This window comes from Manacus vitellinus, unplaced genomic scaffold, assembly GCF_001715985.3.
Source record: "Manacus vitellinus isolate BGI_N305 unplaced genomic scaffold, ASM171598v3 scaffold_1_pilon, whole genome shotgun sequence".
Lineage (NCBI taxonomy): Eukaryota > Metazoa > Chordata > Aves > Passeriformes > Pipridae > Manacus > Manacus vitellinus.
The window spans coordinates 21,424,916-21,450,893 of NW_021939396.1; the positions used below are offsets into that span (position 1 = coordinate 21,424,916).

The following is a 25,978-nucleotide window of genomic DNA, read 5'->3' on the forward strand; positions in this document are numbered from 1 at the left end:
CGCTCCCCGGCCCCCTCCCGCCGGGTCCTGTGTCCGGGTTCCCTCCCGGGCAGCTCACAAGGCCCTGAGCTGAATGGAGGAATGGGCAACTGGTGCGCAGTTCTTAGTGCGGGTGGAGCTCAGTTTCTGCATTTCCTGCCATGTTCTGGCCTTTCTCTTAATGTGGCTCTAACAAGTCTATGTTTTGTGTTAAAAGGGGCCGTGCTCGTCTTTGCAAATGCCTTTCCTTACCTGGGGGAGCTTCAGCACGGGATTGCTTTTTTCTGCTGCCCAGTATCACGCTGCCACTGTGCGCTCTAGGGAGAGACAGGCTCCAAACTTGACTTAGATTTGCAAGTATTTACTTGCAAGACTTCGTATTTACTTGGGAGTTGAGTAGCTGAGCTTGATGAGGGCCTGTCAGATACACACAGATGTCATTGACTTGCCTAGGCAGCAGCAGTGCTTTGAGATGTATTTTCTTATTGTAAGGTACCTAGGTAAGAGAAGACTTTCTGAAACTGGGAAGACAGTGTCAGCAACCTCTTATCAACAAACTTGCTTACAGTCAGAGGGTTGTGTGGCCTTTCTTATTCTATATTTCAGTTCTGCTTGTATTTGAAATGTCTTTGTTTTTTTATGTTCTCCATGATTTTGAAAAATGGAAAGTAACACACAGTAATGCTATTCTACATCTTGTCCAGAAAAAGTCCCTGGAGTCCATAAACTCAAGGCTTCAGCTGGTTATGAAAAGTGGCAAATATGTGCTCGGATACAAACAGACTCTGAAGATGATCCGGCAGGGCAAAGCCAAGTTGGTCATCCTCGCCAACAACTGTCCTGCTTTGAGGTGAGCAGACATTTGGAAAAACAGTTCTCTCTGAGACAAGTTCTTCATACAAATGCAGTGTGTGCTAATTGCTGCAGTGAGGTAATGCAGAGGACTTCATGGGCATGTTCCAGAGTGATGTGAAATAAAAGTAATGGGTGGTTTGGTGTGTAACGATTTCAGGTCTGGATATGTTGAAGTGCTTCCCAGTGGGTTGTTTTTTTTTTTTGGTTTCTCTTCCAAGGAGTTCATACTGGAGAAGCTAGTACAGGAAGCTTTTCACACTGTTAGCATTCACTGAGAGTGTACTGGGGTTGAATTCCTGTGCTTTTTCAAAGTAGTGTATTGGAAAATAATTTTACAGCTAGGAAAACCTGTAATTGATTTAAAATATTTGAAGCATACAAAATCTGCTGTCCAAGTTAGTTATAAATTAGGGTTCCTGGTGAGTGAGTTGCTTTTTTGAGAATGAAATCTTCACTAACTTCCTGACACTTTCTTTGTGGAATGTCTCTTGTCGAATATCCCTTTTTATTGTCAAGGGATATTAACAGACTCAAGAAAATGCAGATGTGAAAATGAGAAATTAGACGCTTGAGAAATGGCAGGACTGTTCCAGTAGGCAGCAATCCCCAGTGTTAGTGGGGATTCCAAAAGTGCTTGAAAAACAATATTGACCGCTAGACTCTCCTGGTGGAAGCCAGAAGAGAGTGGAATATAAATGGACTTCTTGTTTTAAATTACAATACACAGTTTCTTTCTTAGCTAGCAGCAGCTGTATCTCTGTTCAGTGTCTGGCCACTGCATATCAACATTAATATTGATCTTCGTTTATGCATTTTGGCACAGCCACAGCTTTTCAGAAGTCTGCAAGACCTAAAATGTGTTTCTACTGTGTAGAAATAAGCAGGTATAGGAGCAGCCTGAGGGGTTTATTATTACATACCTTCAGCATAAGTCTGGGTAAGGGTACCTGAGCTGCAACACAGGGCTGATTTTGTCTGGCAAGGAACAGCTGTGTTTCTTTGGGTGCTAAGGAAAACTGTGTAAGGTTTACGTGTGATATGAGTTAAAGCTGCTCTCTGTATTGCAGTCAGTCAGAATTGTTTGTTCATACTGTAACACCCAGTTTTTGGATTTCAGAAAATCGGAGATTGAGTACTATGCTATGCTTGCCAAGACTGGCGTCCACCATTACAGTGGCAACAACATTGAATTGGGCACAGCATGTGGAAAATACTACAGAGTGTGCACACTGGCCATCATTGACCCAGGTAATTCCCTCCTACAGCAGAGGGACCAAATGAGCATGTATTCATGGTTCCTCCTTTCTCCTGTGAGCAGCAGCACTGAGCAAGGAAAGAGAAGGAGTGATGACACACTTTGCCTTTTTCCATCAGGTTTAACTCTTAATTTGCTTTGACCAAGATCCTGTTCTTTTGTGAGTCCTAGGTTCTTAGAACCTGGAGGACTGCTGATTCTGTTTGTACATAGCTCCTTTTACTGCTGAACCTTGTGAGCATTTTCTCTATCTGTTGGTCCATAGGGAGCTTTCAGTACCTAGGAAGCAACTTTATGGGACCTGTTTCTGAACCTATTAACTCAGATACGAGCTCATGCAACGTGCTGTTTACATCAGTCCTGTTTGACTGTTCTTAATCAAAACCAAAGGACTGTGACCTGTTTTGCTTCCTAGAATGATATATCCAAAAATAACCTATATGCAGATGGGTGCTAATCAAGGATTGAAAATTATAGTAAACATTATATTTTAAAAGTCTTTGTGTATTTCTATGGTTTGGTGGCACTCTTTGTCCCACAAAGTTGCTCAGGTTCCTTTTATAGACTGCTTATTAGGTGACTTACCAGCCTCTTTCTAGAATGTTCTAAGAGAAGAATCACTCTCTTGTTCTGTTTGTTGCCCAGAATACATATACATGCGTTTAATGATTTCTGTAATAACTTTCACCAAATGTTCCCCAAATGACATCAGTTTGAATTCACTGTTACTTCAGAAAACTTTATTTAGCTTGCTTGTATTCAAACAGTAGCTGTAAACCTGATGTTCAAAATGTCATTTTTAGGTTTGCTTTCGGGTGGGGTGGGAGCTGCAGGTAAATCCTGCTGCTGTGTAACAAACCTAATGCGAATATTCTCGCTGTCCTGATATTGCTGTGATCAGGGGAGGCTAGACATTCGCTAGAGTAAAACTATGCATTGTGTCCTCCAGCACTAGACTGCTGCTCTAGTACTGGCTTTGTAAATGCTAGTAACAGCTACATAATTACTGGAAAAATACTGTATTTGGATTAGAAAAATACAGTTACAAGTGTTTTTTTTATCAAATCCGTAAAAATTACTTGCTTTTTTCCTAACCAGGCTCTCTGTACTGCTTTTAAGTTGTTTTCTTTTTCTAGAATCATCGTGGTGTTTTTATGGGTGGGGTATTTTCCTGCTTTTTGGCTTATTCCTGAAAGCACCTTCTGTGGGTCCTTTTGTAACAATATATTTTTATTTTACAGGTGACTCTGACATCATTAGAAGCATGCCAGAACAAACCAGTGAGAAGTAAATGCTGTAAAGGTGTTATTTCTACAATAAAACTGGTTACAGATATCTTTTAAGAAAAATTTCTATTATACCTTTCTTGGTTTTGGGAACAAACATATAAATGAAGATTCATTACCACTGCTGTGTTTCGTGTTGTGTTAGAAATAACCTTAATGGGACAAAGCTTGGCTGTTTCTTTCTGTAGAAGATGTGGATCTTGAGAGGTAACTGAGGTAAGTGGAGGAAGGCTTGATAATGGCAAGAATGGTGCCAAATCCCAGCTGGCTAGGGCTTCCTTAGTGTTTGGTTTTGGAGTGCTAGCTGTATTGACCAAAGAATGTTTTCATAATTAAAATATTAGTTGCATTCAGGAAAGTTAGAAAATCTGAATACTGACCAAGGGACAGCAGGGAGAGGTTGGATGGTCTGGACGTGCTAAGAGAAAAAGTACTGGAAACTTCAGACTGTGATGCCCTGATAATCCAGCAGACTTGCCCCTCTGTGCATTTACTTTGATCACAGTTTAAACACAAAGGTGTAAATTTGTATCTTTTACTTCCAGCTGATTTCAGTAGTCTGCTCATTTGAAGAATCCAAGTAAAACCTAATGGCTTTGAGTGCTGTCCCACTGGTTCTGTTTATCTCTGTATGTATACCTAGTACTACATATATTCACACAGATTGGGTGCTTAAAATGTTAGCAGAGTGGAGGAGGGAAAAACAGAAAAGCCATAAATAAATTCATACCCTAAAAGTACTTCAAAACATGGAGGTTTCACTTCAAAAAATAACAGCATTTTATTATTTTGCATAGCTTATTTCAGTTAAGTTCTGCTTAATTAGGATTTTTGCTAGTTACTAAATTGTTATAAAATTTTCAACATTTCTTATCTGCAATCAATGCAAGACAACACATGGCATATAGATGCAGGGATCCAAAATACTCTTTTCAACTTCAGACAAAAGGATTAGTTATTTTACTTTGAACCAGTTTAAGAAAATAGCTCTGACACATTTGTATGTATAAATATACAGTGTAGCATACACTTTAAATTCTCATCAGTATCTTAGCCTGTTTTCCAAGTCTTCCATTCTCTTTGTCATTTCTTCGAGTACATAAATGTTAAGGAAAGAGAGGTAGTGCTAAGATGCATTAATAGAAAAGTCATCTGCCTGATTGTTTTGGTCTATAAACTTTCTCTTGTTTCTCCTATTTAAGGCTGTTTAAAAAATGTGCCAATTAATCACATGGAAAACTGCATGTAACTAACAGACTATAAAACTGTATGGAGCTCTGAGACTGCAGTAAGAATGTCTGCTGCTGATCTGTTCTGCCCCATGGTCATGTAGTGTCAGGTACTGTTTTTACAAAGCCAGTGGTTTCCAGACAGATGTGGAATAAAACACAAGCCCCATGAGATCTAGGGGTGGCTCCACTTAAACTAAGAAGCTGTAGCAATACAGAGCAGTGTACAGCATTGTATTCCTGATAAGCACTTCTAGTTGGCAGGAATTTTATGTCTGCTGCAGCAGGAGGTTGGACCAGTACTGTTTACCTGAGCATCTCTCTTGAGTGCCATGGTAAGGCTGCAGCCCAGGGAAGCTGAGAGGAAGAGGATGCCTAGCACCAGGAGGGAACTGAAGGCACTGAGGCCCACCTCAAAGGGATGAAGTTGCTGCATTCCACTCTGCTTGTTAATCTAGTGTCTTGATTTCAACATTTTAAGGTCTTCCACAAGGGAAGAGGGAGAACGGGGTATATAAATTGGGATCTTTGACAAGTGGCACAGGAATTGGTATGGGTAGACAGGCAAATTGAATTCAGCCTCTGAGTCTGGCCAGAAGAGCCATGTGCTCTGTGTCCCCTCCCTCCCCACCTTGAAAGCAGGAGAATATATCCTCTGGGTAGTAAGGAGCAATAGTGTGGGTCCTGCTGTTGCTGTGGGCACTAGCCTGCCTGGACATCGGGTTTGTTTGGTAATTCCTCAGCTGTCTGTCTTGCTGAAGGGATTACTCTGTATATTGGCATCACGTGAGCTGCTTTCTTTGCAACATCCATGTTTCTCAAGTGTTCACAGAGGCAAAATTCAAGCAATGGAAACTGCATTCAACTACTGATAGAAAAAGTTAAATGTAGCTGGATACAAATCCTCAAGAGTTTGGACTGGTCCCTCTATATATTCTATAACGAGCTAGTTTTGTAGCCAGTTCTCCCACTCCCCCCCAGATCTCTGGATGAGGACTGGCCAGCCATCTTCTGCAGCTATCAAAAACTGGTGTATCACCCTGTATCTGAGCTGCTCTTGAGATAAGGCAGAGAAACAAGATTTGCAATGGAGAGGAAACTGGATGGTTCTTACTTTGTTCAAAGCAGTGTTTGCACAGTGCTCTGAGGAAGTGCTTAGCACTTCCTATCAGAATCCATAGGTCTCTGGCTCAGTGTCAACAGCTTTTCCATCACCTTGAGTCCTTGGAATGAAAGGGTTGCCTGTTCAAATTGTAAAGCAAAAAAGCACATGTTGCTGAGCTCTGTTCTTTGATTCTGAAGAAGCTCCTTGTAGCCTGGCTGTAGGAGATGACAGTAAAAAGGCTGAGGCTTCTCCTGAAGGGGTGAGGAGCGGTCTCCTTTCTTGTCAGCATCTAAGCTGGAAGTCCATGTGCCTAAATAACTTAAGGATGTGGGAAATGACCTAGAAATTTTTCTCCAAAGTAATTTGGAGAAGTCCCTTCAGAGAAGGGCATTTGAAATGAGCTTTTGAAACACCTAGCAATAACCTTTTACAATGGCTTTCTTGCCCTTTATGAAATAATTCTACTTTGCATTGAACAATTTAATCAAGAGATCAGAACATGATTCCTTGAAGTGTCTACCAAAGGATTCACTTGGGAAGGTGAGAGTGAAGCTGGCTGCTGCAGGTACATAAAATAGCTAGAAGTAAGGTCTGAACTGGTAGGCAACGTTTTGCATCAGGTTAACAGAGCCCACTGGTCCTGCCTGCTGTTACAGCCCCTGAGGGCTCTGTTAGCCTTGCTCTGGACAGACTTCACAGGTTCCTCAGTCTGAATCTGTTCTTGTCTAGGAAGCACACGGTTAGGAGCTGTTAGTGTCACTGCACTCTTGTGCAGAAAATAAGTGCTTACTGATCTTGCACTCAGTTGTAGAACTTAAATAGAAGATGTAATGTCTTCTCACTATATTTGATCAGACAGACGCAGCCTTCATGAAGAAGACAGGAATTTGCTGCATAAATAGTGCATAAATACTGCATGATGTATTGTATTGCCAATTTGCTGCTCTTGCCTGCTGAGACATGGTAGATGTTACAGATAGTACAGCAGCCTTTACACTAACATTTCCCTTGGAAAAAACAGACTAAGGAGGAGGGGGAAGGGACAGAAGCTACTGATCTGCACTTTGCTTATTTTTATCTGCATTTCTTTTGATGCAAAATTAATCAAACCTCAGTCCTCTGAATTCCTCTTCATCTGGAGTATGATTTTAAATGACTCACTGCATCTGGTGCCTCACCAAGCAGTTCAAAAGGAAAACATCTCCTGTAGATAGTAAATGCTATTTCAATACCATCTGAAGAAGCAACAAGTGTTAGTCTTGAATTTGACTAGTCATTTCTTTGCTGTCCCTGAAGATGTTTACTGTTAGGGGTTATTAAAACTTAAGATCTTTATTAATATCTTGGTCCCTTCTATGAAGGAGAGACAGATTACAAGTCTTGAAGGCCTTGCTTCTTGGAAATTATTCTGTAGTTTAGATTTTCATGACAGCAAATTGATTTGAGCTATGGATGCAGTTTGGACTTGATGCATTAAAGTTATAGTTTCTATTAACCTGCCTTTCCTGTCTCAAATGTAAAAATTATTCGGAAAGGATATATCGCTCGATGAGTTTTCTTACTTCATTAGTTGCATAGTTCTGGAATGTCACAAGGTTTTCACATTTGCACTGGTCGTTATCTTTTGAAGCTTTTGCTGAAAAACAGAAACCATCAAGCAAAGGCTAAATGCTTAATAAGTCGAATGGGATGAGGGAGGAAATTATAAGGATTTATAAATCCAGAGTAAGTTTAATACAGCTTCCTGTTCTCAAAACAGGTCAGCATCCAGAGGAATGCTGGGGGCAGATTTTGTAAATACTGGAAAACAGTAAACAGTATGTAGGCCTGTATAGTGAAAGAGCAGTCTGGTTATTCTAAACAAAGGTAACCTGATTACCTGTTGTTGAATGACTGTGACTGTCTTCAAAAAGATACTTGTGGTGTATTGCAAGGTGTGGACAATCAATGACATCTGTGATGGCTATTGTGGTTGATTCAGGTCCTGCAGGAAACCCCCCAAAAGTCTAAAAATCAAACCCACTTAATTATACAGTATTTTTTTTTCTGCTCACATGCACTGAGTTCTCCTTAATTAGTGAGTAATCTCACTGATTGCAGTGAGGATCATTCATGGAGAGGACTAGGGACACAAAGATATGAAGGAACCAAGCTGTTAGGCTGTATTTACTGTATACATGATTGTAAGATGTGGGTTGCAGAACTGAAAGGAAGCTGTGAAGGTTCCTGTGAGAAACAAGTGACTGAAAGCTGAACATGCTTGAAGTACAGTGTTGAAATACAAGTTTCCCCATGAAGTAATTTGTTTGGATGGCGTAAGAAGCATGCAGCCATGCTTTTGTTACAGTGAATCTCAATTTTTCGCGTTGCAGAAAGGAGGGTGGCTTGGAGGAGGGGGAGGCAGGGGAATGCAATGAACAACTTCAGGTGAGTTGTGAGGGTGCTCTACAGAAGGTGACGTGAAGAGGCAACTTAGCAATGACCGGGGAGACAGCAGGACACTGAGTGAAAACAGCCAACCTGAAGGCTGTGGACCCATCTTATGAAGTCTGCCAGACGATGGATGCTGCTGGTGAGGTGACTTGCTCAAGGCTGGTAGATAGAAATTGTCAAAGGAAACAGTATCACAAAAGGAGCAATAAAAATGTTCACATTCCCTAGAAATGGAGATGTTTATTGCCAGTAACTTGGTGTTTGTCTCTCATTACACATGGAGAATGCCTCATACCTGTGCAGTTTGGAAGAGGTCCAGTGTTGATGGAAACTCCAGGACTTGCCCTTCAACTCAGACTATCAGAGGAAGTCTTCCAAAACCAAAGTGCTTTATGAATAGATTAATAGTAGTGAAGCAATCTGAAATGACAGCAATCTACTTTGTGTCCTTTAGTGAAAATTCTTGCATGTTTCATTATCATCCATCAGTCCTTTTAGGTGAACTGAATAAGAATAAAAACTGCTTGGAGAAAGAAAAAGGTTCTTACTCTCCTTCAGTTTTCTTCTTTATAACAGAAAACATTGATAAGGGAGTTAGGAGTGTATAGGTGAGAAGCGTGGAATCTATTTGATGCACTGCAGTTATAAGCAAAAACACACGTTTCTAATTGATGAAAAACAACCTTTAAAGTGTAGGGATTTATTTCAAACTCTGCACACTCATCTTTTTAGTCAAAAGGTGTTTGGAGAGAAATGGAAACCCGTTCTATCCGTAGGGGTAACCACCTCGTGCTGTGCACTGCCCCTTTCCTGCCGCCAGAGGGAAGTGTGGAGACAGCTTTGCTTCCTTAAGAACGGGTCTTCTGTTAGAAAATAAACATTTCTCCCTTCGACTGACTTTGGAGCCCTTAATGGCTCAGATGAGCTAAAGAACGTGTAGTTAACAACTGCACGACTTGATGGACCATGCTAAGGGAGTGGATGGAGCATCTGGGGCTCCCTCCCTCTGGAACCCAGAGTTCTTGCACTGAAAATAAATGCACGAGTGTAAAAGGTGACAGTGCAAACTCTCCTGATGTGCCATGAAGATGCAGTAGGGAGATGGAAGATGCATCTGGGCCGCCCAGGTCTATAGCTATTGGGATCCCTGCTGGTTCAGCCAGTTTTGATAGATGCACAGTAACATATACAGCTGTGCTAAGTTGCACTGGGAAGGAGATGAGATCCTCTTGGGTGGGGGCTGGAATGACTGAGCATGAGGATCAGGGAATGAACAAAGATGAATGGTTGAATAAGAAGACCAGAGATCAGTGGGCAGAACTACAATATTTTTATATATATATCTATATCTATCTATCTATCTTTCTCAAAAAGTCTGCATGGGAACCAGCTGCTGGAAGGAATACAGTTTTTTGAAGAAGAGTTCAGGGCAGAGAAGTGTGGGATGAAATCACAAGGTAAGGAATGAAACAAACTTGGCGAGGACTAGCAAAAGAATGATGAACTGCAAAGATGGATGGTGAGATTTCCAGTGTAAGAGGGAAGAAACAGGTAAGATGAACCTCGAGTGTTTGATGTCGGGTAATGACGTGCTCTAGAAGTTGTTTAAGAGCTGCAGGCTAATGAAGGGGTTGTTTAGGATGGGCAGAGGAACTGACCTGAAATGTCTGAGCTTTGGACACTGGGCTGGTATGGACACCTAATTAGGGACAGAAAAAAGACAGATACACTGGCAGAGGTGTGGCAGAGGTTCTCCAGTTTGGGATGGGAATTGGACATTTCAGAAACTTCTCTTTAGGCTTCAGAAACTGGTTGGGGCTCCAAGATTTCTTATCTCATTGCCTCTGTAAAGCTGAATAAACAGACAAGTAGTGAGAGAGGCTGCTCACCCTGAATCCCTTAGTGAAGTCAGTGCAGTGAACGAAATTGTTGGGGAACAACTGAAGTTGGGGAGTTTGTTTTTACTGTTCTGTTTTGTAGCAAAACATAAGTAGTTTATTAAGAGAAGCCTTCAAAAAAGTGTCAGTTAAAGCAGTGTCTATTTGCTGCACTTATAATGATCTGCAATTTAGAAGGAGAACAGAATGTTAACCAGCAGGCTGCTGAGTACTGTCATATGATCAGGGCTGGGGTCTGGTGACAAAAATAGTATGTGACCATGTAATTAAAAGCTCTCATAATGCACATGCTCAGAAAGGGATGAAGCCACAATCATGTTGAGTATGTGTTATGTATGACATTGCTGTAGCCTCGTTAGTGCTTCCAGTCAGATGAGAAATTAACATTAACCAAGGCAATGAATGGGAACCTTCCAACTGAGTTCCTCTTAATAAGAGACAAGAGAAAAAAAAACCCTCTTTTTTTTTTTTTTTTTTTTTGCCTTTACTACTAGTCATCAAGAATAATTAATAGTAATCAGAAGCTATTCTACAAGGCAGATGCTTTTGCAGAATAAAAGGAAAAAGCCTTACCCAAAAAAAGATTTGGAGGGCTTCTGATTTAGTTGGAAACATGCAGCGCATCCACAGCTGGGACTGGGGATGAGAGGCTTTTTGTCAGTGGAGTCCATGAGGTTCACAGGATCTCCCACTGTCCTCACAAGCTGCAGCCTCAGAAGTCCTCAACTAAGGACCAAGGTTGGAGTAAAAATAAAGTTATTGCTGTTGCAAAGGAGGGGGGAAATTAGGCTGTAAAAACAGAAGGGGAAAAAACATCCCAAAACTTTTAGCTTAAGTAACAGACTTGGAGGCTGAATTCCTGGTGGAGTGAGTTGATGAGCAATAGCTAGTCCTGGAGTGTCCGGAAAAACAAGGCTGGGTGAGTCCTCAGCTCACAGGTGTGAGGCATTCATTGCCTGTTATGAGAGAGGAGGAGTAGGACAGAAGCTAAGGCAGTTACTAGAGATGCAGACTAGAAACTGCCACAAAGGGGCAGGATTTACTTATTTTTTTCATAAAGTAATAAAAGAAAAAAAAATTGTGGTTGCTAACCACCGGTGTGGATACCTGAAGAATGCATTTCCATCACTGAGCTCTGGGGCTTGTTAATGAATGAGAATTATTATACTGGGGTTTGCTAATGAGTGGGAATTATTATCCTGGTTGCCAGGTAGTTTTGGCTTTGGCATCTCCATGGGTTTTTAAGATGACATGCTGTCATCAGCAGATTATTTGCCTAATAGGAAGGTTAACTGAACTGACTTGATTTCATGCTATCATAGTATTTAGTATTTCAGAAAGATGGAACTAGGACTTAGGACTGAAAGACAGAGAGCGTACAAGCTAGGAAACATCCTCAAATTTTTTTTAACAGATTCTTCCTTGACATCTGTATGAGGAAGAAATGTGCTGCAGCCAATTTTACACAGTAATGTTAATGAAAAAGAAGGCAAAACCTGCTTGCATTTAGTTCCAAGAAAAACAACCAAGTAAAAGCTAGTAAAATTAAATTATCTTGCACAATTCTCCTATGACTAATACTATTCCTAGTGTTCTTTCTAGACTTTGCTTCAGGTACCAGTTTGAATGTAGAAATACTAATGAGTCTTGGGAACATGTGAGTGGGAGAGATGGGCTGTCCTCTCCCTGGCTGAACAGCTTTCGCCCCAGCTCACATTCCCCTTCCTCTTCAGCTGGGAAAGGTAATACAGAGGCTGTTTGTGCCAGAGTGAAGAAGGGTGCTTTCTGGAACAAACAGTCCACATTTGTGGAGCAAAACTTGGAGCTTACACACAACTGAAATCCACTCTTTGTAGCTGTGAATGTATACTCAGTGAATTATTTTTAGTCTTCTATAAATAGGCACAACAGGTCTTGATGATTTATTTGCTGTGGTTTAGGTTTTTGCCACTGGTCTTAAGAATATTTTTTTTAATTCTCATTAAGGTATTACGAATCCCTGATTATTTTCCTACATTCCTAATGAAGTAGGTCAGGCTTCTTTGGTGGGGTGGGGTTCATTGCATTACTGCAGAAATAGAAAAGGGAAGGAGCAATTGATTCTTCTGGGCATAGAAGTCTACATTTAATGCAACCTTTATGAAAATAAAGGAAAGATAATTTCTATATACCTTTACCCAGTGATAGATCAACAATATATATTCCTCACATATTAAAGGAAAGAAAAATCTAAAAAGGAAAACACCTGTAGCATTCGCTCCTTTGCTATCTCAAGGAAAGTAGAATTTTGTTACCTTCACAGATTTGGGCTCTTAGCTCTTCACTTATGTCCTCCAAAGCTGTGAAATCCTCAGCATAGAAGAGATGTTTATATGATGGCTCAGAAGCAATTTCCAGCAGTTCTTCCTCAATTGCTTTTCCTATTCCAATTGCATAGATGATTATACCTGGATTCAAAAGAAGTTGCACATAATTATTACTTCAGCAGTTCTAATTCTAAGTACTTGTTCCTCTGTGAAAGGAAGGATATGAGAGAAAGGGAGAGCACAAGAAAGGTATATGCTGTGTAACTTCAACATCAGTGTTGAAGAGGCTTAATATGCTTTAGTTACTGAGAGATTTGTAGAAACTCACTTGTTTGCTGTAATTTGACATATAGCTTTTAAGTTAAAGAGATGACAGTTGCCTGGCACTACTGATACTAAATAGCCCCAGAAAGAGTTATTGCAAAACATCCAAGAGGATCACATAATTCACCCTCACAATTGCACTGAAAGTCCCTGGTTTGTGTGTGTCTGTGTATGTAGGATATGTCCAATACAGCTAATTATTGGGTGGAAAGAAGACCTGTTACATACTAGAAAATGGGTCAGAATCCTGAAAGATGGCAGTATTTTTTAAAAAAATACTGAAGTGTTTCATGGAAATCCTCAGACCGTATTCAGACTAGATTCTTGCACTCTGAGGGCATAGCAGGCTGGGAGGCCCACTTAGGAGGGTAAGAATGGGAAAACAAATGATTTGTGGGGCTAGGAAAGAAAGAGCCTTACAACAGGGATGCTCAGGATAAGTATTTCCCCAGCAGAGATGCTATGGAGAAAGTAAATGAAGATTTGTAGTTTTCTTAACTCTGAAAGCAGAGACAGAGGAAGTGGACTCATACAGATTTTAAACAAGCAATGTGTACAAGATATAGTGATCTTCAATATCCTTTTTTTCAGCAGTTATTTTTCTATTCTCATGAATATATGATTTGATACAACATTTTCCTTTACATCAGTTCTAGCTTAGGAAGTGTGAACCACCACTACTGATTTGTGATTCACAGTACTGCTATGAGCTTCATAGCTCTTTTATATGATTCAAGAGCAGAAGCTGCCTTTTCAGCTGGTTGGTTTCAGATAAAACTTGGGATGAGGAGATTTGATATCTTTATTATCATGGGGTAATAACTGCTGCACACTCACGGAATTGCAACTTTAACCTTTTTGCTGAAGAATCATGGGCCTGATAACATAACACAATATGATTTTCCAAGCTTTTAACATTTAATACAAGCATCTCCTTGCTTTTCTTCATGAATCTGCCTACCATTGCACTTTAGCCAGGAAAGTCAAATGTTCACCAGAAACGGATCCAATTCGATGAATGCAGCAGTCATGCTGAGATTTGGGGTTTTTTTAAAGACTTGGAGGTATCAGTGATAAAGTATTCAAGGTCAGGTTCATATTCAGCATTACTACATTGCATATGCTGCAATTACCCAGGGGATGAGTTTGGCTTGTAGCATTACAGTATCAGTGTAAGCAGCCCAGAGCTGACATTTCATTGAGCAAGTAAGAAGGTCAGCTTGTACTTCTTTCCTTCTTCTTTAAATCATCCATGTAGTGTCACACATCTCACCAGTTAGCCTATAAATATTGTTTTTTGAAAAAACTATTTTAAGATGCACTTTGTTTATTTACCCATTGTAATGGCATACTTGTTAGCACATACTCTTCTCATATCCTTGGGCATTTTCTCCTTGCAGAGAGGTATCAGTCCTGATCAATGCTACACTAATCATATATCAAATTCTGAGTGATGTATTGTGTCAGTAAAACAAGAACCGAAAAAAAGATGTGCAGAATCTTTTAAAGTCTGTCTATTTTCTCTGAGCTGTAGGCCATCAGCCATGGTTTTTAAAGCAGTTTCACATTAAAAAAAAAAAAGTTTTGCAAAGAAGAAAGGGATTGTTTACTTTCTTGAAAACTTTTGAAAATTTTCAGTTGACTCTGCTAAACAGATTAAAAGTTTCTGATTTGTAGTACAGGTGTCCTAGAGGATGAATTTCTCCACAGTCATATTAGAAATTAAAAATCACTGGTTTTCAGTCACATTTCAGCATATCACCTGACAAGGTATGTAGAAACAAAAAGATAGACAGCAGGACAGCTATATCCTTTTGAAAAGAGAACCCATCTTTCTTCCAGAACACCATCAGCATTACAAAATTGGTTCAAAATATAGAATATATTCTGCAAACAAAAATATAACATAGCCAATTATTACCATAGTATTTCTCATGAAGATAGATTTCTGTATTTTGAAGACAGCTTGGGGCTTGGGGTTTTTTTTATTGTTTTCTTAGAATTTTTTATGAAGTTCTCAGTGTTCCCAGTGTATCAAATGTCCACCCTCAGTGGGTATGTTCAGGGCACTGCATGGCACTGCCTGGGCATGGTGCAGAACCCCAGTGGTGAGACACTTACTGTGGGTCCCGCTCCAGGGATTACACACATGCCTGGCAGCAAAGGCTCTTGAGAACACCAAAGATTCAATGGTCACTGTACCAGCTACACTCCTATGGCAGATGCTCTCTTGATTAGCACATACTGTAGCACACCCAAACCATTACTACATCTTATTTCTAACAGTATTTGCCTTTAAGAATTAAATATCAAAAACATTTCCACTTACCATTTTGCTTTGCTCTAGTAGCCCACTCAGAGACTTCATCTTGGGCTCGTCCATCCGTAAACACAATGGAGATTCGAGGGACATTGGCTGAAAGTGGTCTTGCTCCTTCTGCTTCTGTGAAGCTTCTCTCAGACATTTGCCTCAGTGCCAGTCCTGTCATGGACCCTCGCCCCATGTACTTCATTTGTGACACAGCTTTCTTCATGTCCTTGGCTGAGCTGAACTGCCTTAATGTAAACTCTGTGCGAACCTCCGTGGAATACTGAAGCAGACCAACTCGAGCAGCCTTGGGTGAAATCTCAAGTGTATCCAAAATTCCTGAGACAAATTGTTTTACAATTTCAAAATTATCCTCTCCGAGACTTTTTGATCCATCAATCACAAACATCAGGTCAATTGGGCCTTCAGTGCATCCTGTGAAATGAGCAGGAGAGTGTTCAGACCACGAAAAAAATCCACAAAGCTGGGAAAGGGATCTAGATACCCAGGGACTGCATGAACTCAAGAGATCATCTAAAGTACCCTGTTCTGGCTTGTCCAATTTTGCCAGTATGTCTGAAGATGTGTTTTAAGAATGACTATTAAGTGGAGAGAACTGAAGAACATAACTAGGATATAGAGACAGAGTTGCCACAATTTTCTTCCAGGGATAAGCCATATGCTAACTTTGCATTTGTGTAGATGAGCAGCACTGAGAGACGTGGAAGAGAATTACTGAAGTTGAATTTGTACTGCAGAAGTTAAAAAATAGTTAAAAAACTATAGGTGAGGGAATTGGTTAGATAAGGGGTTTTTTGCCTGTAACTGCCTAACAGTCTTGTAATTAGAAGGCTAATGTATTGTTGCAATTAACCTTTTCGGTTTATCCATTAAAGCTGGGAGTTTGTCAGAAGACTGACAAATTTGGAGTTCTTGTACTTTTTGGCAAGCGCACATGCAAAAATCAAAGTAGTTTCAGCAGGCATAGACTACTGCGCTTTGTGCAAGGGCTAGCTGCAGAGATGCTTAGCTCCTATTTGATCAATGGAGCTTCCAAGTAGAATTTTCCATACTAAGGAATGTAAGATTTGCTTCTTGGTCTGGATGAAATAAACTTTGACCTCGACTCATTTCAGAGCTTTGTATAGGAAGAATGCTGAAAGCACCATACAAAAGAGTATTGTGCAGCAGAAATTACTCTGACAGCCAAAATTACTGGAGATGTCTGTTACCAAGTCAATGAAGGAATAAGGAATTTTCAGCTTTAAAGCTTGGACTTTACTTTCTAGAAAATATCTATTTTAAAACTGCCCAAGCATTCATTTCTGCAGTCATCTGAGAAAAAGATGCCTTACACATACTAAGGTGATGCAAATGCAACTTATATGAATATCAGAACCACCTCAATATCATTGTGTAAGTCAAGATAGATCAGCAGTTCATGGTGCATGGTTTTAGTTAGGAGCAAGAACAGCCATGGACAGGATACCATTATTTTGGTAATCGTAGTCTCCTCGACTAAGGCATCCATTTTTAGCAGAATAAATATTTTTTACTGTATTCCACTAAAAGAATTTCTCCTCCAAGTATTAAGAGATGAGATAAATGCATATCATGTTGGAAGACAAGCAAATAGAATTAATGGTATTTTAAAATACAGTATATAAAGATAAAAGATACACTATATGAATCTGATTAAAGTTCACATTCCTTGTTAATAAGATTCTATTTTGGCTTTTTTTGCTGATGTTTTGAAATAATTATAATTGTACTTGATGCTATACCAAAACAACTGTTCCAATGTGATAGCGTTTTGCTTATGAGAGCATCAAGTTAATTGTTTGCAACACTTCCCACCACACATATATGCTTTGGGCTTTCAAATATTATTTCATGTTTGAAGTGAGTTGTGGCAGCGTACAAGGCCAGGCTGGATGGGGCTTGGAGGAGCCTGGTCTAGTGGAAGGTGTCCCTGTCCATGGCAGGGGGGTTGGAACTATGTGATCTTAAAGGTTCCTTCCAACTCAGGCCATTCTATGATTCTATGATTTTTTTGAAGTGAGGTCAGTTAATTTTAGAAATCAAATAAAAAAATGCTTTCTAAATAAAATGTACTTACTTCTGCATGTTTTCTGATCGTCTTTTAGTACATATCCCTCCTGGCATTTGCAGATATATGAATCATCATTATTAACACAGGTATGTTCACAACCATGGTCAACTGATTTGCAGACATCTTTATCTAGGAAAAATTGAAATATTTATCTGTATTCCATTTAACACATTTATAAATTCAGAGACACCATACATAATATTTGAAGAACATATGACAAAGGAATATAACATCTTAGTTTGTTTCCGTAGCAATGCCAGGGGAGAGTGATTGACAGACACGATTAGTCACTTACCTCGACATGTTTTCCCATCTTGTCGCAGGACAAAACCCTCATGGCACTGACAGCTGTATGAATTGTTATTATTAATGCACACATGTTCACAGCCATGGTCAATGGATTGACACACATCTTTACCTGAGAATTGTTAAGAGAATTTCCTTATTAGACCACTTTTTAAATGCAAAACTGGCATGAACAAGCTTTGAGTGAAATTAAGTCTGTTATTTCTTTTATGACTGGAAAACAGATTCCCCATAAAAGTTTCAGCTACTCACTCCTGCACGTTTTTCTGTCTTGCCTCAATATAAATCCCTTGTGACACTGACACATGTATGAATCGTCAGTTGGAACACAGACATGTTCACAACCATGGTTGACTGTTTTGCAGACATTTTTAGCTTGGAATAATGAAAACTGTATTTAGCACAGTTAGCTAAGTAAATAACTTTCACAAAATAATAATTATGGCAATAATTTTCTATGAAGAAGCTCACTTCCATGAAGTTGATTCTGTATAAAAGACACAAATAAGACACTACTGTTGCATAGTGTGTTTCAGTAACAGATCAAAAAGTACAAACCACAGATTAAATAACTTACTCCTGCAGGTTTTTCCATCTTCCCTCAGTATGAATTCATCATGACACTTGCAGACATAGGAATCATCAGTATTAACACAAATTTGTTCACAGCCGTGGTCAACTGAGTTGCAAACATCTTTATCTGAGAAGAGTGGATGGGGTTTGTGAGGTGAGGCTCATTAAGGCTGGGTTTTTTAACCAGCCCAAATAGTTGGAAATCACAAACATACATGTGTGCAAACACTCAGAGCCACAACACTTGAAAGCCTCAAATAAAAACATACTTTTATGCTCAGCCTACTCACATCTACATGTCTTTCCATCCTCCTTCAGTATGAATTTTTCACGACACTGGCAGATGTAGGAATCTTCAGTATTCACACAAACTTGTTCACAGCCATGGTCAACCGAGCTGCAAACATCCCTGTCTGCAAACAGGAGAGCTGGTAGTCAGCATACATCAGCAGAGGCCTTGATTATATGTGTAATTCATCAAACTACATTCTCATGCTACTTACTTCTGCAGGTTTTCCCATCATGTCTGAGTAGGAACCCATCGTGGCATTTGCAGATATACGAATCACCAGAACTAACACAATCATGTTCACATCCATGGTTGACTGATTTGCAAAGATCTTTATCTGAAAGCAGATGACAGCTTTTGCTGCTTAATGCATTTCTACACAAGCATGAGCTACAGATGCTGGTAAGTATCAGACTACTTACTTTCGCAAGTTTTTCCATCTTCTCTTAGCAGGAATCCCTCCTGACACTTACAAACGAACGAATCACCAGCATTAACACACTCATGTTCACAGCCGTGGTTGACTGATTTGCAAATATCCTTGCCTGGGAATAGTTAGATAATATTTAATGTGGTTTGCTAGTTAAACTTTTTTTTATAAATACAAATACTGTGGAGGTAATCCCTTGAGCAAATGGAAGCAAGTCTCCAAACTGAAAGCAAATCTCTGGTTAGTTAAATGACGGATAGCTTAGCTTACATCAAGCGTGAGTTCTTTACCATCTGAGCAAAAAGAACTGCATGGTTTGGATGGCCTTCAACTAACAGTAAATCATTTTAGGATTAATCTGACTAGATTAAGGAGGAGGACTTTACATTAAGAGCAGTAAGAGTGAAAGGAGGGAATAATTTAGTACAGTCATTTAGCACAAATTCATATTGGGATAACGAAATTAGGAAAAACACCACAGGACATGATTTAACAATAATTCTTTAACATCCTTACATCAGTGCCAAGAGTCTGCATAAAAAAACACCATAAAGAATAGGAATTACTTATTTGAGACAATAAATAAAATCTAACTGGTATTGCTGAGAATTGATAGGAGGACTCATATGACTTCAGTGTTAAACCAGTGGGTTAAAACCTCTTCAAGAAGGATAGATGGGGGTAAAGTATAGAAGAAAGTGGAGCCATCTATCAGCATTCTCTGTTTCTTTTTCACTGCGACACAGAAGAAAATATTCTCAGTTTCTAATGGAGAACTACCTTTACATAAAAAGTGGAACAATACTGACAGTCAAGTTCAAATTGACTCTTCAGGTTTAATACATAGTGAAGAAAACCTTATGTTCCAAAAACTACTACATAAGACAACCTTCTAACTCAACACAAATTACATTTAAGACATGGCAATCTAAACTAGATTCCATCATAGCAAATAAAAAAGAAATTATAATATAAATAAAAATTAGCATCTGCTTATACATAGCTGTGTGCAACTTAGACCCATTTCTTGTTTATAAACAGAAACAAAAACAAACCAGCAACAGATATGGCTATTACTTCAAAAGGATGAATTTTACACAGCTGAAAGCAAATATGAGCCAGACTATTTTGGGATCTGAGGGGGCAGGGGGTGGGTGGGAAATAATAATAATAGTAGTAAAAAAAGTCAATGATTGCAATGATTTTACTAGACATTCCCCAAAAATATAGTCTCACAATTGGAAAAGAATGCCAGAGTAGTTAAAAAATTTAGAAATTGAAGATGAAGACAGCTGTAAGATTTGAATAATGACTGGAGGAAAGAACATTCACAGTATTTACTGAACGTGAAAATATTAGGAATTTGTAAACACTGAAATAAAAAGGACAAGGGGGTGCATGGCCAACCAAATAAAGGGTAGTACGAGTATGTTATTTAAATATTATTAGGAACAAAAAGCATTCTAACAATGTATTTTTAATTAATAGACAGAAATGGTAGAATTGCCAATCAACGCAGAAATGTTAAAAATTTTATGTATTCAGATCTGAACATATGAAATAGACTACTGATGGTATTGTTGGAGTGAAGAGTTCCATCAGCTCAGATTTAGGTCACACAGCACATAGTGAACACACACACACATTTTTGAACCAGTAACTACAGATAATTTGCAGCAAATAGGTGTAAAAGAGCTGCCTGAAGAACACCTTGGATGCACACTGAAAAAAATACTATCGTTCCAGTATTTAAAAGGATGAGTAGTTCATTGTAAGCCTGTCAGCTTGACATTGATCTTCATTAAAATAATGGAATAGATAATGTGGAACTTGATTCAGAGTAAAACCAAAGAAAGGGCATTAATATCAATCAACTTGGTGTTATGGAAAAACAGATCCTGGAAAACTAAATAAATATCTTTCTTAATTGACGATGAAGCTGTTTCATAAAGCTCATGCTGTTCATACAATGAAGCAGTCAGAAAGGCAGAAGTCTTGGCATTTATTTTGATTAAGGAAACAGACTATAGAATCAACATTATTTGGACTAATGCTGCCTTAGAAAGGCCTTCAGAATCAATTGTAATTGGAAGACCATCAAGTGGCTTTTTTTCTAAGAATTTGCCCTACTTCGTTTCTACTTAACACTTTTATGGAAAGCCCAGAAGAAATTACAAAATAATCACTGACGAATTTTGTAGTTACTCCAGTTTTGAGAGAATGGCAAAAAAAAAAAAATAGAGCAGCTGCTGATATTAGAAGACATGATTCTTTTTGGAATCTGGATAACAGAAAAACATATATATTTTAAAATAGCCAGAACTAAGCTTATGCATTTAGAAACAAAGGCGTGGGACACCTGTATAACTGAGAATCTTAAAACAACTTATGATCTTGGTAGATAACTAACTGAAAACAAATATTAGCAGAATATTTTGTTCAGAGAGTAACATTATCTTTTGTCATAAAAAAAGATAGATTAAAAAAAGATAAAAGATAAAAAAAGATAGGTAGATTCAAACAGGAATTAGGTGGGTTATTGTTCCTCTACCCTGGCCCCTGCTCTGTCTCCTATTAGAAGAACTTGTTTCACCGGGGTGCCCCTACAAGGATGTTGATAAATAGCAGAGGCTTTAAGGGAGCAAGAAAAGAGTTATAAAAAGACTAGAAAACATATAAAAAGTCTGAAGGAGTTTCGTTTGCTTATCATTTACAAAAGAATATTCTAAGAGGTTAACATAAGGAATGGGTTAAGTCATGATCCGCATGAATATACTCAGAGCAACCCAGTGGCAATTAGAACTTCAACCCATTAAAGTGCAGCAACATCCTATGCTCAAGATTAAAAGTCAACATACTTAATCTGGAAACAAAGCTCACATTTCTAAAACTACATTCAAATCTTAAAATTGGCCAATTTTCTGAAATGTATCTTTTGTTTAAACAATACTTACTTCATAGAAGTCTGATGAAAAATAGAGAAAAATATTCCATTCTGGTCACTATGAATCAGTGAATAATATCACAATAAAAGGAAAATGAAATTTCTTGTTTTATTCATAAACTACTTACTTCGGCATGTTTTCCCATCTTGCCTTAGTACAAATCCATCATGGCATTGGCAAGTGTATGAATCGTCATTGTTAACACAAAGATGTTCACAGCCATGGCTGATTGATTTGCAGATGTCCTTATCTAGGAATAATTTAGATTTTATTTACTACAGTTTCACAAATAGGAACATTTTCAAAACTTTAAAGACTAACAGTAATAATCTCCTAGCAAATAAAGAGGTTATTCTCCTCTTTGTTAGGCAAAATCTCCTATAAGAAGACCTGCCTCTAAATAATATGTTTCTTCAGTAGACCTCTGAATATAAAAAAACATTGTAACATAAAATGACTTACTTTTACATGTTTTCTTATCATCCCTCAATATAAAACCCTCATAGCACTGGCAGATGTATGAACTATCAGTATTCACGCAAATATGCTCACAGCCATGGTCAACAGAATTGCAAACATCTTTATCTGTCAAAAAAATAAGGTTGCCATATTTAAAACATGTCTACAAATGCACAGATTATAAAGGAAATCTTCTTTAAAGGTAAGGATACTTACTTCTACATGTTTTTCCATCTTCCCTTAGTGCAAATCCCTCATAACACTGGCAGATGTACGACTCATCAGCATTAACACAGACGTGTTCACAGCCATGGTGAACGGAACTGCAGATGTCTTTATCTGAGAACATTGATGATATTAGGTTAGAGCACATCCATAGCCAATATATCATTCAGGGAGAAGTAACAGCTCTTACTAGGTCTACTGAGATCACTGGAACAAACGGACAAAAATTTAGGCAGCAAACACTTTTAACTCTTGATACCTGAAAAATTTTGAGTATTTTCTGTTTCTAGTCTATCAGTTCAGCTATTAAAATACATTGTTTTTATCCACAGAGTCTCTTCAAGCTTCTGGCAGGTATAACAATACTACTCCTATATTCTAACAGTAACCTGTTGCTGTGTTTGTTCAAAGCCTTCTGCAGATCTACATACGGTAGATCAAAGTCTATGAGTAATTATCAGAATACTTACTTCTGCATGTTTTCCCATCTTCTCTCAGCAGAAAACCTTCATGACACTTGCAAACATACGAGTCATCTTCACTGACACAAATATGCTCACAGCCATGGCTGACTGATTTGCAGATGTCCCGTCCTGGGAATGATTGATATAAATGTAGGTTTCAAACAAAAATATGTTAAAGAAATGTAGATATCAAAAAGTAAGTTTTGTTTTTTTTTCTTTCCAGTAAGAAGTGAAAACCCCCTTTCTTTCCTTGCCTGATGCACACGCAAAAATGTTCAGTAGATATCGGTCACTCACTTCTGCACGTCTTGCCATCTTCTCTCAACACAAATCCCTCACGACACTTGCAGATGTAGGAATTGTCAGCACTAACACAAATATGCTCACAGCCATGGTTGACTGATTTGCAGACATTTTTACCTGGGAATAATTTAATATATAAAAAATTGTGTTTGTCAAAGGCAGACAAATTGTGTTTGTTCAAAGTCTTACAATTGTGATCTACTGAATGTTCTTATCCTTTCTAGTACACCAAACTCAATTCTTGAAATCATTTGTAGCACGTGTTGTCTTTTTTTGTTGTAACAAAAAATACATCTTTGTCCTGCTAATTTTACAAACTTACTATTAAGGAAAAGTGCATTGTTCCAATTCTAGAGTTTGTGAAATTTCACATATCCCTAGTCTGCAGATTAGTGAGACACTGCAATTTCCAAAGGAGCATAAATCCCATATCCACATTGTAAGTAAACTTTCTGGTGAGAAACTGATTTTTCTATCATCATCTTTTTATCTTCAGCAATGCTGAAACAGTTAGTCTTTGTTTTCTTTGTGCTTAAGCTTGGAAGGTGTTTGTAATTTTTTCTGTAAAGCAGGATGACAAAAGTTTGGTGTATATGGCATTTTAGGTAGTGAGAAAGATGAATTTATGATCCTGCTGTGAAGTTCTGGAAAATCCTCAGCTATAATTGAGCAAGCAGATGTTCAAAATTTAAATACAATTAGTATCTCAAAATAAAATCCACAACTGTCCTATTTCAGGACTACTTTTTAAAATGGCACAGACACTTGGGGTATGATTCAGGTGCCTAAAATTATACATTCAGTACCACTTCAGATGCCTTAGCATTTCCAAGATATAGACAAAGATGATATGACACCAAAAGTGAAATTAGGACCTCTTGAAATCCTTGAACATATAAAAATCACATTGGACTGCAATGTTTAGGCAATCAAACCCACCTTACAGATTTCTTCTGTGTGTAATATTAAACTGAGTTGCTGAATAATAACTTACGTTTACACGTTTTCCCATCGTTACGAAGCCTGTATCCTTCAAAACACTGACAAGTATAAGATCTGTCACCATTTACACACAAATGTTCACAGCCATGATCACTCAGAGCACAATAGTCAACTCCTGTAGGAGCAATTGAAATTATTAAAAAATTTAACCAATAATGAATTAATTATTTTTCATCTCTAGTATTTGCATTTCATATAAGCAAGTAAATATAAATGCATTGATCTGCTTAAACAATAATTCGGTTTCTCATCTGTAATATATACATAGCTTCAATAAACTGTGAGAGGGCCTAGTGATGTACTTTTCATTGTTTGCTTTAAGCAGAGTTGAGAAATTATACTTTTCTATGCTTAAAATAGCTAAACAGAGTCCATGTCTCAGTAATTAGAAAGCGAATTAAAACAAAACAAAACACTTTGGCAATGATTTTATACAAGACACTTGCAAAGACATAAAAGCTATCTTGTTAGCGTTCTTTAAATAGTCTCTAAATGGCCTGATGTGAAGGTGGCAGACCCCAGAACTCACTTGTGGACCTGACCCAGGTCCTGTGGCAGCAAGCAGAAAACCTCTCAGACATCAGTGGGATTTGGTTTGGACTATTCAAGCTTTTGCAAAGAATTGCAAACAACAAGTACTGTCAAATATGGTCCACTTTACATCTCAGATTTCCCAAGTGTTTCTTCTCTGTAATATAAAGACATAGGGCTCCTGGGACTTTGCAGGCAGCACTTGATACTATCTATTGGCTACACACACTCATTTTTTTTTTGTAATTAGTTGTCAGACTATAGATTTGTTTACCATTCAGTTGTTCCCACAGCTCTCTCAAGATACTAATGTCGGTGTATATGACACTAGAAGGTCCCCTGTTTTCCCACTAGGAGTGGTATATATTAAATGCTAATCTCTTCCATTCAACTGCTCATTCGGGAAATTGCAAAGTGCCAAAACTCTCTTCATGGTAGCCTAAAAACGTTCAGGAGGTTTCAACAACTCATTTAGAACTCAGGAATAGGACAAATCTCTTTCCTAAATATATATGAGGAGAGAGTTACGCTGGCAAGAAGAGGAGCTATTCAAAAGGGCTCAGTTTCATTGCACAAGAGAGATTCCAGAAGTCACAGCACCATTTTCATAGAATCATAGAATATCTTGAGTTGGAAGGGACCCACTAGGACCATCAAAGTCCAACTCCTGGCCCTGCACAGGACAGCCCCAAGAGTCACACCATGTGCCTGAAAATGTTGTCCAAATGCTTCTCGAACTCTGCCATTGATAGGTCTCCAAGTACAAACTGGAGGAAATTAACTCAGGAATGAAAAATCACCTCTTTTTACTATAAAGGAAAAGGGATTTTCCATTTGCAAGTTGATAAAACTCTATAGTTTGTCTGTTTCACAATTTTCAGTGGTTCTACACATAAATGTCTAGGTAAATTGTTTCAATGTAGACCCTATGGCTGTTACAGGTACACTAATTCTTCTTTTGTGTTACTGTCTGCCGCTTTCTAGAGAGCTGCAGTGGCAGACAGAAGCAAAATCCAGCAAGGTTTTGGATGGGGATAAAAGCGCTGGTATGGAGGCAAAGATAATGTTGAATACAAAGGCAAACTGCTTTTGCTGATTCGTGTCACTTCTCTCTATATAATTTTTGTGACTGAGGACATGCAGTTTAACTTATCTTAAAACTGTGTTGCCTGACTGCAAGAAAAAGGGCAGGTGAGCTGAGATAAAGGGCATTCTCACAAGACTTACGTGTGCAGGTTTTTAGGTCCTCATTGATGACAAACCCTTCAGAGCACTGGCAGACGTAGGAGTCATCAGTATTTAGGCACAGTTGCTCACATCCATGATTGCTTTCAGCACAGTGGTCCACTCCTATTGATGT

The 25,978-nt window shown here is 38.6% G+C and overlaps 2 protein-coding genes and 1 non-coding gene across 6 annotated transcripts in view; 2 read left to right on the top strand and 1 right to left on the bottom strand.

The window, feature by feature from the left end:
* The first annotated feature begins 685 nt into the window (after positions 1-685).
* Positions 686-3,495, top strand: RPL30 (ribosomal protein L30). Its single transcript, XM_018078185.1, has 3 exons — positions 686-829; positions 1,952-2,082; positions 3,331-3,495. The coding sequence occupies exons 1-3, from the start codon at positions 726-728 to the stop codon at positions 3,378-3,380; spliced, it is 285 nt and encodes a 94-aa protein (XP_017933674.1). The 5' UTR covers positions 686-725; the 3' UTR covers positions 3,381-3,495.
* Positions 2,952-3,086, top strand: LOC112841290. Its single transcript, XR_003212897.1, has one exon. It is a non-coding gene; the product is annotated as a small nucleolar RNA SNORA72 (small nucleolar RNA).
* Positions 3,496-3,594: 99 nt separating the features above from the next.
* Positions 3,595-25,978, bottom strand: part of MATN2 (matrilin 2) — a 69,390-nt gene continuing 47,006 nt past the window's right edge. Inside the window, exons 8-26 of one of the 4 annotated variants that reach the window (XM_018078148.2) lie at positions 25,846-25,968; positions 24,080-24,202; positions 23,080-23,202; positions 22,789-22,911; positions 22,310-22,432; positions 22,097-22,219; positions 21,762-21,884; positions 18,682-18,804; positions 18,474-18,596; positions 18,261-18,383; positions 17,975-18,097; positions 17,387-17,509; positions 17,098-17,220; positions 15,000-15,413; positions 12,335-12,487; positions 8,230-8,301; positions 7,589-7,693; positions 7,250-7,345; positions 3,595-4,470 (exon numbers count right to left, since the gene is read on the bottom strand). In XM_018078148.2, the coding sequence (XP_017933637.1) occupies positions 4,418-4,470; positions 7,250-7,345; positions 7,589-7,693; positions 8,230-8,301; positions 12,335-12,487; positions 15,000-15,413; positions 17,098-17,220; positions 17,387-17,509; positions 17,975-18,097; positions 18,261-18,383; positions 18,474-18,596; positions 18,682-18,804; positions 21,762-21,884; positions 22,097-22,219; positions 22,310-22,432; positions 22,789-22,911; positions 23,080-23,202; positions 24,080-24,202; positions 25,846-25,968 (2,492 nt within the window). In that variant the 3' untranslated portion in view covers positions 3,595-4,417. The remainder of the gene's footprint in view (positions 4,471-7,249; positions 7,346-7,588; positions 7,694-8,229; positions 8,302-12,334; positions 12,488-14,999; positions 15,414-17,097; positions 17,221-17,386; positions 17,510-17,974; positions 18,098-18,260; positions 18,384-18,473; positions 18,597-18,681; positions 18,805-21,761; positions 21,885-22,096; positions 22,220-22,309; positions 22,433-22,788; positions 22,912-23,079; positions 23,203-24,079; positions 24,203-25,845; positions 25,969-25,978) is intronic. The other 3 variants (XM_018078166.2, XM_018078157.2, XM_018078174.1) reach the window with 3 other exon arrangements.

Excerpts from the sequence above, each read along its gene's own strand:
- RPL30 (XM_018078185.1), top strand. The coding sequence starts at position 726 with ATGAAAAGTGGCAAATATGTGCTCGGATACAAACAGACTCTGAAGATG. Across the intron at positions 830-1,951 it reads AACAACTGTCCTGCTTTGAG|AAAATCGGAGATTGAGTACT; the intron begins GTGAGCAGACAT and ends TTTGGATTTCAG. Across the intron at positions 2,083-3,330 it reads ACTGGCCATCATTGACCCAG|GTGACTCTGACATCATTAGA; the intron begins GTAATTCCCTCC and ends TTTATTTTACAG.